Genomic DNA, 18,215 nt, shown 5'->3' with positions numbered 1-18,215 from the left:
TCCAGCAGTGTAAGAATTTTCCCCAGAAACCACAGAAGACCTATGTAAAGTCAAGTGGAGACTGTCTCTTAGAAAAAGGATATTAGGAGACACAATCTGTAAAATACATGATATTTTGATTTTCATTTTTCTTCTGCTCTATTTAAACAGCTTTACACCATACTCCCGTGGTAACCTAACTTTCAGTGTTCTTACTCCGGAACCAAATCACCGCCCTGGTTACAATGATTTTTACAATACTCCATCTCTCCAAGAATTTGTAAAAGCTACACAAGTGAGGATTCATCTCCGTGGCCAGTATCATACTAATGAGTCTTGGGTAAATTTTAGACATAGATACTATGGAGTTAATGAAATCACAGTGAGTGGAAGGTAGGTGTTATGAAACCTTTTCCCCACCCATCACTGCCTCCCAACTATTACAGCTGTGCAAAGTATTTAATGACCTGCCTAAAATTTAATGAAGTTGTTCTGCTTTTACGTTTATGAATGAGAAGGGAATTTGATATGAAGCTGTGCATCAGGTTTGAAATAATTGGTGTACTGTTTTTATAAAATATTCACTCACATGCTATTTTAAAATTAATTATACTTGTTACACAAATCTGTCAAAAGCAGTCTTTTCCTTGGAATTACCAATGCTTCTAAGCAAAGACTTATAATTGAATCCATGACTTGTACTTTAGTTCAGTAACTCTTCCAAGTTTCATTACAGATTCTGAGACATGGCAATTTTAAGAGTCTTAATGTAGAGTTCATTCTTTGCTTTAGCTGTAGTTTTCCTTTTACTGACAGCTGCCCAGTTTTGGAAGTGTTACATTATCTGTGGCTGACAACTGTATTGTACATAAATGTGCTGTCTTAGGAAAGGACTAATTATGTCCTACAAATAATAATCAAATTTGTCCAAGAAATATTTCCAAGAAACATATGGTACAGGTTTTTATTAATAAGTGTTATCCCTGAAATTAATTTGGTAGCTCTCATTTTGAGAGAAAGCATCTCATTAGAGGTCACGTTTACTTTAATTTTCTACACTGCTAATACATTTTGATTATTGATTTAGATGTCATATGATAACACTTTTACTAAAATAGCTACGATCTTGGCAACTATGTAACAGTAAAATTTCAGCTGTAGTTTCCAAAACTATGCTATGCCTCCAAAAGAGCAGCCTTTCTGGGTGGAATGGCATGGTTATTGTCTATTAACTAATCTTCTGTAAGGATTTTATATTGGTAAGAAATAAGTATTTTAACTGAGATGAAAATGTCTTAAACTAGAAAATTACTCTTCATATAGTTAAGATTCCTTGAAAAACTGTAGACACACTGTAAGGCTTAATATTGATGAATAATTGCAATTTATTTAATAAGTGTACAGATTAATGTTATATACTGAAATATACTTTTCATATAAGGTAACAGTAGCTCTGTGATATGCTAATTTTTCTTTTCTTGGAAAGCAATTGTTGATAATTATGTTGAATGAATTAGTCTTTTGTAGGTTACTACACTTAGGAATGTTTTCTCTGGTGATTTTTATTTGTTCTTAATAAAGAACTAGGCACACAGCTGCCTTCGTGGCCATGTTATATGATGTTGAACAGATGTGTTTCCGTTTTAATTTTTTCTTCACTATTCTTTCAGATGTAATTGCCATGGCCATGCTGATGATTGTGACACAGCTATGGAGCCATATAGGTGTCTGTGCATCAAGGAAAGCTACACAGAAGGAAACAATGTTAGTTTCTCCTTTCTCTATTTGTCACTTATGGACAGCCTCAAAATTGATACTTTAGTCCTGGGAAAATGTGTATATATGTGTATTAGTGTTGTCCTAGCTTTTACAGGGAAACTTGCCATAGCAGAGTTTGTATTATGTAAGGAACAAAAAGCTCCTCTGCCCCACCAAAAACCATTCCACCTCAGACCATTGGGAGTGTTGTGTTCAGTGATTTGGTTTCTTTTTGGAGGATTATGCCACTTTCAAAAGTTAGATGCAAACTTCAGTTTATATAGACTGTCAACATCTAATAAAGAGTATGCCTTTACCTGCTGTAGAAACTAGCAAAAGATCCGTAGAGTGAAAAGAGTAATAAGACCCAATGTTAAGAGCAGATGAGCTTCAGGGCATTTTTGCTTTTTGGGTTTTTGTTTGTCTGGTTGGTTTGTTTTGGTTTTTTTGTGTGTTTGTTTTTGGGTTTTTTTGTTTGTTTGTTTTTTAATTCTATGGTACTTTTAGTCTGGTCCTATGGACTCTAGACCTAGTCAGTAGATGATGTGCATTATGCACAGTCCTGGAGTCTGGTTTCCAGTTTAGTTTCGTTTGAAAGGGACCAGTTAAAGGAGTCCAAGACATCTTCATGATGCAAACCAAAGCACAGTAAACACAGAAAATTTGGAGATGTTCTTCAAAACTGCATGCCTAATCCAAGGTAAAACACTAACCTTCTGATTCTTGGAACATTTGTAGATACTTGGGAGATCTTTTAATGCAGAGTTTTACAAAATATGTCTAGGGAAGAATGAAAACATTTTTGGACTTGATTTTAAATGTCTCTGTCAGAGATAAGCACAGTCAGGAAAATACTGAGGTGTGTTCATAAATATGTATTTTGAAGTTATTTTCTCAGGGATCTTACTCATTATTTTGATTTGAATTGCTAGTTGGAGTAATGGCTTTTTAAAACATTGAAAACAGAGCTCTGAAGTTCTTGTTTATTTTTTGTTAATTAAAAGATAGCCTCCAAATGTCAGTTTCCCATACTTTTTACAGTCATAGATGACATTTGGTTATCTTTAAAATAATCTGTAGCAGCAACATGATTGTACTAATAAAAGAACAAATTTAATATTACTTTTTACTGCTTTGTGTTTTTCAAATAGTTGATATCAAGGTTTAATTTAATGGTATTAATTTATAGGCCATATTAAAAAAATAGATAAAATCTAGAAAATACCTAATTGTCATTGCTTTGCTCTAACAGCATTTCTAATAAAGAAGTTAAGTATGTTGAAACTTAACCAGTTGCAAAACTAATTTTCCTTCTAGTTTTGTAGTCCTTGGCCATAGGAGAATTGAAATGAGGTTGTTTACTCCAAGTCATGATCTTCCAGAGAAATATGTAAAGGAGAGCATAGAATAAAGGTGCCAGTTTGCATTTACTTCATGCAACCTTTGTTCTTGGAAGCACTTCACATACAACTTGGCAACAGCAGAACCATGATGTATGAGTTAGGAAAACTTGCTAAAAGAAAAGATTTTGTCCCTAGATTATTTATCTATCTAATAAGAGAAAGAAAAGGAAAAAGAAGTTGAGGTTAAGAAAGAATGAGCTACATCAAAGGAGTGAATTCCATTGTGTGTTAGATTTCTGTCATTGAGTAAATGCTGTGTTCCTTGCTACATTTATGCCTTTTGGAAACAGATTTTCTAAAAATTATGAAGAGGTTGTAGAATAGCAACAACAGTAGCAAAGAGGAGAGTAACATGGCATCAGAAACACCTCAAGCAGTCTGTGCTTGCTAAACAGAGCCAGAGGTGTTAACCTGGGAGCATTTGATATTGCCCTTATGATCATGTGAAAGATCTTTCTAAAATTTCATAGGGGATTGAATTTTTTTCTAGTTTTTAAGCAGAAGTGTGGGAGCTACAGTTTAAATGGGATTTGATAAGAAATTTGAAGTTTTTAGATGGGTCAAATTAGGAAAAAAATTAAAACTGACAATGTCCCTTTAATTAGAACACACATTGTGAAATGTTACTTTGTAGGGATTAATTATAAATATTTAATAAGATCAGGAAGTTCACCAAGCACTCTGGCAAGACTTATGCTACCTTATGAAAACAACCCAAATACATTTTAGTGATGTATCTGCCTTATCAGATATTTTCTGTCAATGTTAATGGGTTGTTCCACTGAGTGCCATGTCTTTTGGTTTGGCATAGATGCATTGTAACTTTAATTGAAATGCTTGAATTAATTCACTTTGCACTATGGATGTTGTTTCATTATTTGTCTCATTCTTTAATGCCTATATCAGTATCTACTAAATACGAAATAAAATACAAGCAGTAATAAAATATAATTAATATGTGAAAATATATGGCTAACTACTTTGGATTTTATAAAGGATTTCCATGAAATCCAAACAGCTTAAACACGGTTGGGGTTTTTTTAAGGTAGACATGTAAAGGCAAAACTGAAATGCACACTGGTTTTGACCATCATTGGCATTGATTAAACTTAGACCTTAAACCTGTGTTTCTCAAGCTCTCAGCTGAGTGAATTAGGCATTTAAAAAAAATATTATTTTGAATTCAATTAAGGATGTGATGGACATTTCCAAATATAATTTTTTTTGGACACAGAAGGAGTGAATATTCTTGAAAAGAAATAGCGTGGTCAGCAAACAGTCTTTAAAACTTCTGTGTCTATGCTAGAAGTTGTCACACCTTATGGGGTATAAGAAGATTTTTGGTTGGCCTTTTTTTTTTAATGTGGTAGTTTCATTGTGTTTTGGATTTTTGCAGTATCTTGGCTCAGAAATCGGAGATCCCTTGACAAGCTTTAAACATATTGCAGAGTATGTCATTGTCACATTAACAATACAACTAAAATTACCATCTTGAATTTATCTGACGTATACATCTGGATAGCTGTTGTGCACCAAAGCAGTACTAGAAACTAAAAATTTGCATAATTCCTTACAAATAGATATCTTACTTTAGTTTATTGAATCATGACTTTTGCATTTGACGTGCCGAATGGATTTTTTTTTTCCTTTCTTCTGAGTTCTGTTTTGATAAAGAAATATCTTGCTATAATATTTAAGATGGCAGGAAGAACAGAATGTTTAAGAATGACTTGTAGATGCTGAGGGGCCAGATTAAGAAAGAAGAGGAAATAAATCCTCACAGCCTTTCATCTTGTGAAGAAATGCTCAGCTTCTTAATTTAGAAATTATTCTGCAAATGCCTTATGTCTTGCTCTTGTAAATAGCTCTGCCTTTTCCAAATGGAAACTGAAGTACCAAGACTGGAGTCCAAATTTTGGCAACATTTATATGCAAAGACTAATTTATAGATATGAATAATCAAAAACTTTCCATGTTGTCACATGAAAAACTGGAAACAGCCCATGAAAAAAACCAACATAATCAAACAAATTCATCCTTACCTTACCTCCAAGCCTTCTTTATATTGGTCATACAGAGCTTAATAGAGAAAAGTAATGGCAAATATACAGAAATAATAATAGAAAACAGAATTTAAAGTAAATAAAGCAACTCTGATAAATGTTTGAGAAGGATGAATGGGAACAGGTGACTGGATATAGTAAAGGCTTCAGATCTTCAGTTTTCCATGCAAATAATTAATGCTCTTCAACATCTGCTGTCTGGTTATGATATTGTTGATTTACCAATAATTGGATAAATAGGGCTTTTAATGTTTTTACAGAAGAATCTTTCTAAACCTTGAAGATCTATCTGTATCATCGTATTAGATATTGGAGTTAATGATACATGATACCTGAGGAGCTGGAAATAATAACTATAGTAAGTGGTCACTGAATAACAAAGACTTATAACTTGCAGAAGCAAGCAAGCTAGCAAAAAATGCACTTCTTGGTAAACTCTATGCCATAATTTGTGTATTTGGAAGATAGGCCTGGGAGGAAGCTGGTTATGTCATAATGAAAAGAAAGATAATCAAGCATACACATGGTTGACTGGAGTTTTGGAAACAGCAAGCAGAAAGGCACCCAGTCCAGTACTCTTACCTGCCTGAAAATTTTAGATAACTTTTCATATGTCTGTGAAAGTTATGGATTTGTCCATGAATCCATTTCTGGAAAGCTGTTATAATGTTACATTTCAAAGATCCAGGCTTCTCAAACAATTTGTGTAGAAGTATTGCGGAAATACTGAAAGAACTTGTCGTAGTCTTGGATACCTTGTGATTTGTTGCGCAGGCGATGACATGCCAAAGAAACTGTGGTCATTATCCCTTATATGTTTTGAAGTGATGTTAGTAAGTTTTACTTAAGAGGTATCCAGATGGCAACTAGCACTATGGTTGTCCTTAAATTCTGAGAGGTAACAAGGCTGCTCCTTCTGAAGATGGATTGTCACTGTGTGGGATAGTTATTCAATTTAATATGAAAGAAAACTGAGACACAACTGGGCTGGTGCTTTACTCTTGTTGAAGGTAGCCCAAGTGATTAGCTGGTCTGTTTTTCTTTTTTTTTACCCTGCTAAAACTATTATTAATAATGCAATAGCTTCCTCATTAGAGTGAAATTAACCCTATAATATCTAGTAACTGTGACTCCAGCACTCTCTAATGTTACAGGAGAATGAAATTCAGAGGCTAATTCCAAATAGACGTGGTAGTGAGAAGGAAAAATAAACACAAGATCTCTTTACAATTTAATATCCTGAGCAAGTCGGAGCTTTGGTAAAATAGAACACATGCTGAATTCAACAGCTGCAAAACATACCTTCTCTTTCTCTTTTATTTTCCTAAAGTCCTACAGGGTTGGAGTCTAAATGAGAGTTAGATGGAGTGGATGCTTGATTTGAGAAGAGCTTTGAATTTTAATCCTGGAGAATTTAAGTGTGAATTAATTTGCTGAGCTGTCTGATTGTCAAAATGAGTGTGGTTGCTCATGCTTTGATTTTGTAGGACTTAGTGTGGCTTCAAGTTCCATCACCAAAAAAAAAGCATAAATGAAAGTGGAATGGAATAGAAACACATCTTATGCTGCCTGACAACATCTGTGCCAGTGTTTGAGTTCTCATTTGTGTCCCGTTATTGGAATCTGGCCTTCAGAATGGTAGAGCCTATGTTGTTTACTAGTCAGTGTCTTTGTCAGTCACTTTGCCATTGCAAAGCAGCAATAGTATCTTTTCTTAGGATGCTATTTCACATACAGTATTTGTAAACCATCTGTTACGCATCTGCTTAGTTTCTAAAATTATATTGTATCCTTTTAAGGTACTTGCAGTGTTACGGTGGAACTCTGTGAGACATTTTTCATTTCTGTTCTGTCTTAGTCACTTGAAGTGGTGACTATAGTCAATGCTTACAGGGCAACATAAACAAACATGTTTGGCTGATACACAATGGAGCTTTTCAAAGACAAGACAGCATTTCAAAGTGCATGAAAAGGTGGCATTCTAATCTTGATATTGTTTCAGCAGATGTTAAAATCTGTGTAGTGTTAATAACATGTATGTTACAGAAACATATATATAGCATAAGCATTATAGGTGTATATGTACACCTTGACTGACAAGTGTGAAATGGGAAATCCTATACGTTAGGAAAGGAATAAATTGTACATAGCTTAACATAAAAAGAAAAAAAAAGAATATGCCAACCAGATGAAAGCAGTTGGATATTTTAAAAGTTTTGCAGTTAGAAGGTTCTCGTTGATCGTGACTTACTGCAAGTCTCTAAAGTAGTATTATCATTGCCTTCTGAAGTATTTCTTTGAATACTTGTGACTGTTTCTTCAGAGGCACTGTCCTTGGCATTCTTAGTGACTAGTAAGGAACTTGTTACTTAAAGGTTTAGATTGAAGTCACTGATGATCTTTCCATAAGTGTACTGGATTCAAGAATTTTGAGAAGATAAGTTTGTAGTAATAATTTTAGTAAAAAAAAAATCCAGAATTCATTACTGGAGATACATTTTTGATCATAGTTCTATTCTAATGAATTACACCAAGATGAGTTAGATATTTTGACCATCTCACTCCATGCAGTGTTTTCTCAAAAGGTGGGCAGTTCAGGTACTGTATATCAAGAAGATGTATTTGTTACTGTCCGTAGGGAAAGCCATACATTTAACATGTTTTCAGAAGTGCCTAGATGTAACTGAAAATGAGGATATGTGCATGTTTGTGCATCTTACAATTTTAGAGAGAGGCTTATTTTGTGAAGAATTAGTATTCTTCATAAATCTGATGCTAGACCTTGTTCAGACTTGTCAAAGCCTTTTTGAGAATTTACATATCCATTTTACACTTGATAGCCAAGAATCAAAACCTTTGAAAATCTCAGCAATTTATCTGGAAAAATACAGAGTTTACTTTTGATAAACGAAGACTTGAAGATTGCCATATGTATATCCTGATGCTACTAAAAGTGAAAGTTAAGCACAGCAGATCTGGAAGTCAAATGCAATTCTTAACCTGATAAAGGTGTGGCAAACTCAGCAGGATGAGGTGCGGGTCCAGTGCACATTTTTAATGCATAGAGGTGTGACACCTGCTAGAACAGCAATTGTTGCACAGTCAATGCTATCTTTCGAATGGCTGCTTTTTAACCAATGCTTTTAAAAAGTTTTAAAAGTTACAGAACAAGAGACGTGGTAGTTCAGATAAGTTCTGTGCTCTGTAATGAAATGCCATCTTTTTGCCTCTTACTCCTGAGTGCTTGTGTGTCATTTAGCAATAGGTGCAAGCACAGGTGTGCATTAGTAACTGGTCTAAGATGAAATCTAAAATGAAATGATGAATGCTCTCAGCTGCTATACACAAATGGAAATTTAGAGCTGACAAGTTGGTAGCTATTCCAGCACTGTTTTCCTTTGAAGGAGGGCCTATTTCTGTAGATGTGCTATGAGAAGGAAGCTGCCTGAGCTGGACGGTTTGGGTGGTCGCTTGGGTTTTCTTGTTTTTCCAAGTTGTGCAATGTCTGAATGAATCCTCATGTTTCTGGTGCTCTGTAATGCTGATTTTCCTGTGTGACGAAGAGAATGACTAGAGAGAGGCAAGGTGAATGTGAATGAGGGAAGGACATGAGTAAGTTTAGGCTTGTGTAACAGTTATGGTCAATGAATTCTCCCCTGTACTTAAACTGGGCTGATCATTATTAAGGACAGATGATAAACGAAGGTCAGAGTTCAAGGTCTCAAAGCCATGATAATTTCCATCCTAAAACCTCCTTCTCTTCACACTGGTAATGATCTGTTTTTTTGTTTTGTTTTTAACAGATCGTAAAACATGCAGTGTTATCCTACATTTTACTGTTAATTTCATTTATTAAACTAAATTTTAGCAGATAACTTCTCGTAATTTGATTTTCTCTCCCAAATTGCTTTTGTGTTATGAGTTGTGACTTCTTGGCACTTTTTGGACTATGTTAAGATTGTTTTCTAATTCAATTTCTAATTTCTGAGTGAAACAGTTTAGAAACTTAAGTATAGTTTCCTAATTGTCAAGCATATAGGTGATGTAGACACACTAGACCTAAGTAATTATAGTAGTGCTTGGAACAGTAGCCATGAAGAAAGATGAGCACACTTCTGGAACTTAAGAAGAAAGAAGGTCCCCATATACTTTATAGAAACAATTTATTTTGAAGCATTTAAATTCCTTCTGAAAGATGGAAATTATAATTGTGATATATTTTGTTTCTTAGGTCCAACAGGGCACCAATATTTTCAGAATGGACTTTTAAGATATCAGATTAATTAAAAACATTCCTCTAAACAAACATTTCTCCGGTGGTAACATATGCCCCTCTGCTCTAGTAAGGCTACATCTGGAGTACTGTGTCCAGCTCTGGACTCTCCCCAGTTCGAGAGACAAGAAACTTCTGGAGAGAGTCTAATGGAGGGCTACAAAAATAAGGGGACTGGAACATCTCCCTTGCAACATGAGGCCGAGGCTTGGGCTGTTTAGCCTGGAGAAGACAATGCTGAAACAACACTTACAAATACCTAAAGGGCAGGTGCCAAGAGGATGGGGCGAGTCTTTTCTGTAGTGCCCAGTGATAGGACGAGGAGTAAGGGGGACAAGCTGGAACACAGGAAGTTCCACTTGAACATGAGGGAAAACTTTACTGTGAGGGTGAGGAGCATTGGATCAGGCTGCCCAGAGGGATTGTGGAATCTCCTCTGGAGATTTTAAAACCATATCTAGACACATTCCTGTGCAACCTGATTAAGATGAACCTGCTTTAGCAAGAGGACTAAACGTTCTCTAGATCTAGATGATCTCCAAAGGTCCCATCCAACCTCAAACATGCTGTGATTCTGTACCATTTTTTGAGCCAATTTGATCAAATCTAGTTGGATTATTCACCATGAAGAGAAGACAATTGTTTAAAATGCTATCAATTAACTTTAAGAAATGCAATTTGGTTTTATTTCTTAATGAACAAGTAGGAGCAACAGCTTTTCTCCTCGAAATTTTGTAGAATGTTATGAACTTAACGTTCTTAGAATCATAGAATGGTTTGTGTTCCAACCAGCCTGTCATGGGCATTCTTCACAAAGGTCTACTTAGCAGGTAATATTGTGAGTTCATCCACATAAAAAATGAGCTTATGAAATTCTCCTAAACTACTTAAAAAAATTTTTATTGGTTTGGATTAAAACTAATTAAGTGCTTGAGTATCATTAAATACAGAGACTAATAAATTGGAAAAGAAATTAAGAAAAAAGATAGTTTGTTCAGGTGTTTATTTAAACAATATACCTGGTATCCTAGTGTTCTGTTGATATCATTTAAAATATAACTTGAGAGTTGAGTATGTGTGGATATTAGCATTTTTTGTTTAAAAACTATTTCTTGAAAATTTTGAGAGACAAATGCACACTAAGAACTGTTGATATTTCAGATACTTTGTACAACATCACATATTTGGCCATAGGCCTTTTATTTCACTTCTGAGGTCAAATGGTAACAGTACAACCTACAGTGACTACAATACTACAAAAACAGATGGTTTAAAATTAGGTGAATATCTTCTATGCCGCAAACACAGTAGGCACCATTTTATGTCTTTAAAGGCTTAACTAAATCTGAATCTCAGGACATTAGCCTGTGTTGAGTAACGAATTACTTAAAATTTTCTTCTTCTGCCCACCTTCCTTGATTTTAATCTATTGTTAAAGTGGCACAAAAAGATTTTTAAAAGGTATATTTTTAAATTTCCCTATATGCTTTAGACTTCTTGTCTAAACCCAATGTTTTTCATATTGAATTAGGGGATAACACATAGAAGGAAACATTAATGTAGAAAGTATAATAGTGTTCTTCTAAGGTAAAAAAATAGTATTTTTTCTGTTTTCTTTTTAAAAAAACTTTTATTTCAGTGCGATCGCTGTTTGCCATTGTACAACGACAAGCCTTTTCGTCCAGGTGACCAAGTTCACGCCTATAATTGCAAACCTTGTCAATGTTACAGCCATGCAGTAAGCTGCCACTATGACTTAGCAATGGATACTTTTCCTCAGGAACACTACAGAGGCAGTGGTGGAGTATGTGATAACTGTCAACATAATACATCTGGTAAGTCACACAAAAGGATGAACTGTTTCGTTTACAGTCAGTTTTTGGCTAAGTCTCGTGCCAGCTGAAATTAGTAATGCTCAGTGACTGTCATTCCAATAAATTGTTGTGTATATGTATTTTTAAATTATCCAGATAGTGCAGTAATTACAGTTGTGTCAACACTTAAGCTACAGGAAAATGCTACTAAAATTGAATCCAACCTTGTATAAAGTCTTCCATGCAAAATGCATTCTAAGAAATAATTGGAATGTATATTTTCAAAGCTGTTTCCATTACACATGCTAGAGCATTTAAATTCAGAATATCATCTAATTGAACCAGTTTAACAGATAATATATTAAAAAGACTGTCAAATTTTGCTCTAATTTCAGTTTCTTGCTTATTGAGTAAAGGTTTCTATTCTAAGTAATATATTATTTTTTTTAACACTTCTATTTCGGTTTTCCTGGCCTTCTCTAGTAAAGGGAATAAATAAAATTTCAGGTTCAACAATAATTTTTCCAAAAAATGTATAGGCATTTGCATGGCACAGCTTTTATATAAGTGTGGTATTATATAACAGATGGAAGTTTAATGGAGTAAAACATAGTTTGTAACAGGTTCATTGTTTCATATGCTCTGGATCACTAAATTGGCAGGTAGAGATGAAAGGTGCATTAAAATGGACGTCCTGAAAATTATAGAATTCTCTCAAAGGAATAGAGTCTTTAATTTTGAATTATACAGCTAATTTTAATGAATTGGAAGCCATAATGCATAACCTTTCTTTCATGCAGGAAGGAACTGTGAGCTGTGCAAGGATTTCCATTACAGACAAGCAGGTGCAGATCTTTCAGCCATCGACGTTTGCAAACCCTGTGACTGTTATGCAACAGGCACCAAAAATAAGAGCCTCCTTTGTGACAACGTAAGTAGCCTCAATACTGAAAAATGACAGAGCATTTTCATCAACTGGGTAGACAGCAGTAAGATATTATGAAGTATATTTAGATGGTAACTACTTAAATAAAAATGCTTAAGTTCAGCCTTTTCAAAATGATAATTGACTTATATCAAAGACTGAAAGCCAAGAGAAAGCAATTTGAGGTGTACTATTGAAGAATTCTTCATCTAGATCAGCAGCAGACGTAAAAGATGCTGTATGAATTTTCAGAAATGAGTAGTAGTTTTGAGATGATAACAGGTACTTGTTCACTCAGAAATGTTAAAACATCCAGGTTTTGAGTAGTTTTGAAAGTCTTAACATTGTCTTAAAATCATACAGCTTTTGAAAATTCAAGCAATAAGATGAGCCTGGAATTGAACTAAAGTTAAGCTAGTTTTCTCTTCATTGGTCTCCCTTTAATTCATAAGATCCATTAAAAAACAAACACAAAGTGATGCTAAAAGGAGAACACTATCAGCTATGCTTTTTAAGCCTGTATACCTCTAACACAGAAGATATGTAATCTGATAATAATCTGTAATTTAAAAAACATACCTGCCAAAAAAAACCCAGGAAGAGTGACTGAAGTCTTGAACATATGTTAAAGATATGTTGTGGTTCATGGTTCTAGTCACATATGTCCTGTCCATTGCTGAAATCCAGATTTTGTTAGGAATAGGGAAGAAAGAGCTTCTTTGTATGAAATGTATTTGTAAAATACTTTAAAGGTAGAACTTGTTCTACAGGGAACTGAGATAGAAGTTATTCAGCTTGTTTCCACATTTCCCAGGTCATCTTTTTTCCAAACGTTGGTTTTTTTAAAAACAATCTCTGGCGTTTTTCATATGAAGTCTCTTGTTATTGCATTTAATTTAACAGTAAGCTGTTATGGATCCTGCTTTATCTTCGTCCTTGGTTCTACAGTGGCAAAAATACATGCCTGGTTTGACGCAGTGCACCTTCAGGACTCATGCACTGGTGCGTGTGCTGAGTGATATGCATATTTAGCACCATGTACTTAAAAAAATAATACCCTGTAGTAGAAATAATTGATCATTTTCTGTCTTCTGAAGATAATACTTTTTGCCAGCATCACAGAAATGGGAAAAAAAACCCTGAAAAACACAGATTTAAGATTAGGACTATATATCAAGGTATATAAAAAATGAAAGCTAATGCTGATTTTGCATGTCTATGGTTTGTGGTGAAATGTTAACCTAAAACAACTTTAGCTGCGATTAACAGTCAGAGGAAGAGTAGTTTACAGAAATCACTGCTTTCTAATGAAATATACAAGAACATTGATGAAGCTTGCAAGTATGAAACAGGGAGATAAAATGGGGGAGACTGTATTGCTCAATAAAGCGTCAATTCACTGCTGCAATAGAAGTGAAGTGGAGAGAAATGATTAAGAGTCATTAAAGAATAGATTAATAAGACTAAAGGCTGAAACAAATGACATTAGGAAGACATCATTGAAGGGAATGTTTCCAAATTTGACCTGTGGAAGATGGAACTGTAAGGAAAAAGGACCCTTTGAAATAAGCCAGAAATGGGAAAACCCCCCACGCTTTTACTACATAACTTACCTTTTTCTGCAGTTTATCACCATTTTTTTCTTTTCATGAAATGCTAGTTGTGTCACTATGTTCTAGGAGGTACAGAGTTCCAATTTATTAATCCATTGAATCATAAATTAATCTGTTGAACCACACAGAATATTTACTCATCAAACGAGGTTTTGTTAATATACATAGCTTACAGGATGGGTAGAATTGCTCATTGCAACATGTTTATTCCCATCTCTGTTCTTTGGACTGATCTTGAAAACTTGATGCCTGTTCTGTTCATATGTTTCACTCTACCCTTGGTGAGAAATGCATATGTAGGTGTGTAGTGTTTCTCCCTTGCATCGGTTCTCAGTTCTTGTACTTCTGTAGATCATGTCCAGTTGCAGATCACTGTGTGAGCTTCATTTGTATTTTAAAGAGCAAACTAACTTATTTAAAACTTAAAAATGATAACTTTATGGCTTATAGTAATGAGTAGAATTTTAGAAGAGTGATGTAGCTGTACATTTATTAGACTTTTTTTGCAGAGATATGTCTTCCTCTGAGGCTGGTGGGTGCAAAAGAGAGTTGCTACAACCTGATAAAATTAGTCCATTTTTGTGCTGGTTCTTGACATCTAATCAGTGTAGAAAAGATACACATTGGTCGCATCGTCTTTGTTGAACGTTTGTCACAAAATACTTCAAACAATCAGAAAATCCAGATGAATTATTTGAGGTGTCTGAGTTTTATGAGAGTGAAAGAAGAATTGACTGCCTTCATCCCTTCTTGTTAACCATTCACACATGAGAAAATTCTGCCAGAATACTGCTGATGTGATCATTCTTGCTCTGTGTGGAGAGATGGAGATTAATTTCTTCTGGCCCAGATGCTACAATCCTTGACTCATTTCCCTGTGCAACTTTTTACTCAGACTGCTCTACAAATGCTTACATATTCAATGAGGCACTGCAGTTTGTGGTCCTTTCATGATTCTATTATAATATACTGTATATAATGATGTGAAAAAAACCACTCTTTCCCAGGGCATTTGTTTCTAGGCAAAGCTGGAAGTACTGCCACTGCTTTTACTTATTCTTAGAAAGTACCACTCTGGGCTCAGTGCATTTAGGCATCTTTCTTTACTGAGGTTTTTCTGATTTTTAAAAATATGCTCTTAATGTACAAATAAATATGCATTATATACTTACTGGTGCAAAGAAGCTGAGCTTTACCTCAGAGTGTATTGTTCAGAGTTGCAAAGTCTTAACTGCCTTTTGTCAAGGTGGCAACTGTATTGTGTTGCAAGAAAACCAAGGCATGAAGAGCAGCAAAATGTTAAGTTACTGTTTTCTCTGAGGAGGCAGGTGGAGATAGATTCCAGTGCTACCCAGTAAGGTTTTGAACAAGTTTCAGATTTCACCTTTCTGGAAAATCTCAAAATATTGCTCCTATGTATTTTTTTTCTTCCTTCAATTTTGGATGTTTGATTTTTTTTTTTTTTTTTTTTTTGTTTTTGTTTTGTTTTTGTTTTAACACATAATTGAAAAGCTTGGTAATAGCTGAATATATATACGTATATAAAGCCAAAGTAAAATCTTTATTTCTAAAAAATCTGTTGAGGTGATAAATTCTTTGATCTGCAGTTAGTGTGAGCATTCCACTGTTCTCATTTTTCTACCTATAGTTTTTAACCCATTTACTGTGATTGACAATAAATAACTGCAATATCTGTTACAAGGGAAAAAAAGTAGATAAATCAGTTAATTAAGGGCATTTCAGTCAGCATCTGTATCAAACAGAATAAGGAATACAAAGGATGCAAACTTAGCAATGGAAAGCTCATGTTCTTAGTGGAGTCTAAAAATGTAGTTATGAAATACTGTGTATTTTAAATCCTGGATTTCCCTTCATGGAAGGGATTTAATTTTTTTTTTTAAAAAAAAGCTAATATGAAGGAAAATCAGACTTCTTATGTTGAATAATTCCACAGCTTCCATGCTACAAAATATATCAGAAATGAAGTGCTGGTTTTCTGTGATAGTTCGTCAAGTTGTTTTGGGGATTTGCTCCACTCCTTCCCTTTGGAGTGTCATAGGCAGAGGGTAAATAAGTAATTTTAAATTTTGAGGTGAAGTAGTGGAAAGCTACTGACTTTTGAAAGTCATCACATGCAATGACAAGAAGAGATAGCAGAGGAGTAAGAAGGAACTGTACTGCTGCTGTTTATTCAATTTTCAGTTCCCAAAGCTGACATACTGAGAATACTCTCAGGTATTTGGTGGTCAGATCATTAACCTATGTGTGTGAGCCAGCACACCTTACAGTTCTTATTTCCTAAACTGAAGGTAAAGAAAAGTCCTCAACCCGCTTCCTCCCTCCTCCCACTTTCCTAGATTACAGAAAACTGAATATTAAAGTCCTTTCTAGATTTGCATCAAAAAATAAGCTAGTGGGAAAGATGATTAGCATTTATGTCAAAAAGGCAGAACATTGAGGTTGGTACCAATCAATTGCAAAGCCAGTAATGGCAGGATCAACAGAAGGAATTTCATGTAGGAACTAAAACATACCCGTGGGTCAAATGTAATTTTTAGGGCATTTCCAGCTAGTCAAGGGAAGATACTTCTGTTGTGGTAGAGAGTAAATAATTGAAAATAGTAATGACAGCCAATTGCAAAAGGATTTTTTTTTTTTTGTCATGTGTTTTGAACTTCAAATCTAGAAGTTAACTTTGGTAAAAGAAACTTGGAAAGTGTCAGATTTAGTTTTATTTAATAATGTCAAGCCATATCTCAACATTTGTTATCCAGAATTGGAGAGACTTTCTCATTACATTTCTGGCAGTATGTTTTTTCTGTTGTGGAACTAAAGAACTAGTGATTCAAGATGTGATATGTTAGATTAGTGTCCCCAATTAAAGATTGGTATTGCTAGAGTCTAAAGCAGGCTGAACTGATCAGTATATCTAAAATTCAGAAATATCACTCAAGTAGTCTGTTTCCTGATTAAGGGCAATGATGCTTTAACTTTGATTTGTGCAGGAGGAAATTGCTTGCATAGTTTTTATAACTGTTTACATTCAGGGATATGGGACTGATGTGTATTTTATATGTAAATTATAAATGACACAAGGGATGTATGCCACCTGAGCATCAGTGATTTTCTGTATCAAATAACAATCGTAATTATGAGATCCTAAGATACACCACCACTTAGTAGTGATGGTTGACTAGACTCATTTTCATAGAAAACAATCTAGACAGATATTTTTCTGTAGATGATTTAGTACCAAGATGGTCATGTTAAGACAGGGTATTTGTGTCTGCTTACTGTTTGGATCAGAACCAGGTATCTTAGGCCTGAGCAACAGGAGAACAGGTTACTTTCTCCTTTCTATAACCAGCATAAATAAAGTCTGTTTCTTTAAATGAGGAGGGAAAGGTTCAGTAATATCTCTAATGCACAAGTGGTGAAATCCTGGTTAACAAAATATTTAAATATTAATTACTACTAGTATTCTCAATGGTACCATTGTTTCGAGAGTAAGATAGATTTACAGAAATGATGATAGTAATAACAACAAACACTTTGGTTCATAATTCACTTAGATTTTTATGTAGTCATAGGAATGGTTTGTTCTATCCATTTTGATGTAGATTTCCATGTTATAACGTCTAGTTAGACTTACCATGCATTTGCATGTCTTAAACATGAGATTCTGTTTTAGTACATCTCAATGAGATTTACCTTTTTTGGAATGATATCATATTGATCATATTTGATTTGTGGAGGCCCAATATCACTTCCAGGTTTTCTATGTTGTTATTTCTTCAGAATTCTTCTTTACTTCACATTTGTCTGTCTACTGTGTTTTGGACTTTTATGTTTACTTGACCTTAAGTGATGTTAGAATATTTGTGCAAAGAGTAAAAATAATATTGAAAATCAACCTACTGAGGGGGATCTCAGCACAACTGTACCCACCCTGACCAGGGCACAGTCTTGCAACACCAAAACATGGCCAAGTGCATGTGACAGGGTCCATTGACAACCCCAGACAAGGCAAAATGGTAATTCATGTCCAGAGTCTCCAGGCAGTCCAGTCTGGAGCCAACAGGAGATGAGGCTGGAGACAAGGCTGTAGCCTGAGACCAAGGGATCCCTCCAGGAGGCAGTGGACACAGACAGCTGCAACATAGACCAGGTGAAGTGTGGATACCGAGACTGAAGCTTAACTGGAGCTCTGGGGCTGTGGGCAAAGAGTGTGAGTGGAGATCCCAGGGAAGGCTACTGAGGGCCATTAATGCTGGTTGCTGCCCTCAGGGTCCAGATGGTGCTGTCTGTGCATCCTAAGCTAGGGTGGCTGGTGAGGCTTGTTAAGCCCATTCTCTCTTCTAAGTCTGATGCTGAAAATATTGAAGAG

General features: G+C 34.9%; 1 protein-coding gene across 1 annotated transcript in view; it reads left to right on the top strand.

Moving 5' to 3' along the window:
• The window catches only part of USH2A (usherin), a 392,303-nt gene that overhangs the window by 40,623 nt on the left and 333,465 nt on the right, over positions 1–18,215 (top strand). The window contains exons 7-10 of the mRNA XM_061990105.1: positions 151–372; positions 1,650–1,743; positions 11,116–11,311; positions 12,091–12,221. Of these exons, the coding sequence (XP_061846089.1) occupies positions 151–372; positions 1,650–1,743; positions 11,116–11,311; positions 12,091–12,221 (643 nt within the window). The remainder of the gene's footprint in view (positions 1–150; positions 373–1,649; positions 1,744–11,115; positions 11,312–12,090; positions 12,222–18,215) is intronic.

This window comes from Colius striatus, chromosome 2, assembly GCF_028858725.1.
Source record: "Colius striatus isolate bColStr4 chromosome 2, bColStr4.1.hap1, whole genome shotgun sequence".
NCBI lineage: Eukaryota > Metazoa > Chordata > Aves > Coliiformes > Coliidae > Colius > Colius striatus.
This window is presented reverse-complemented; position numbering and strand designations above follow the sequence as displayed.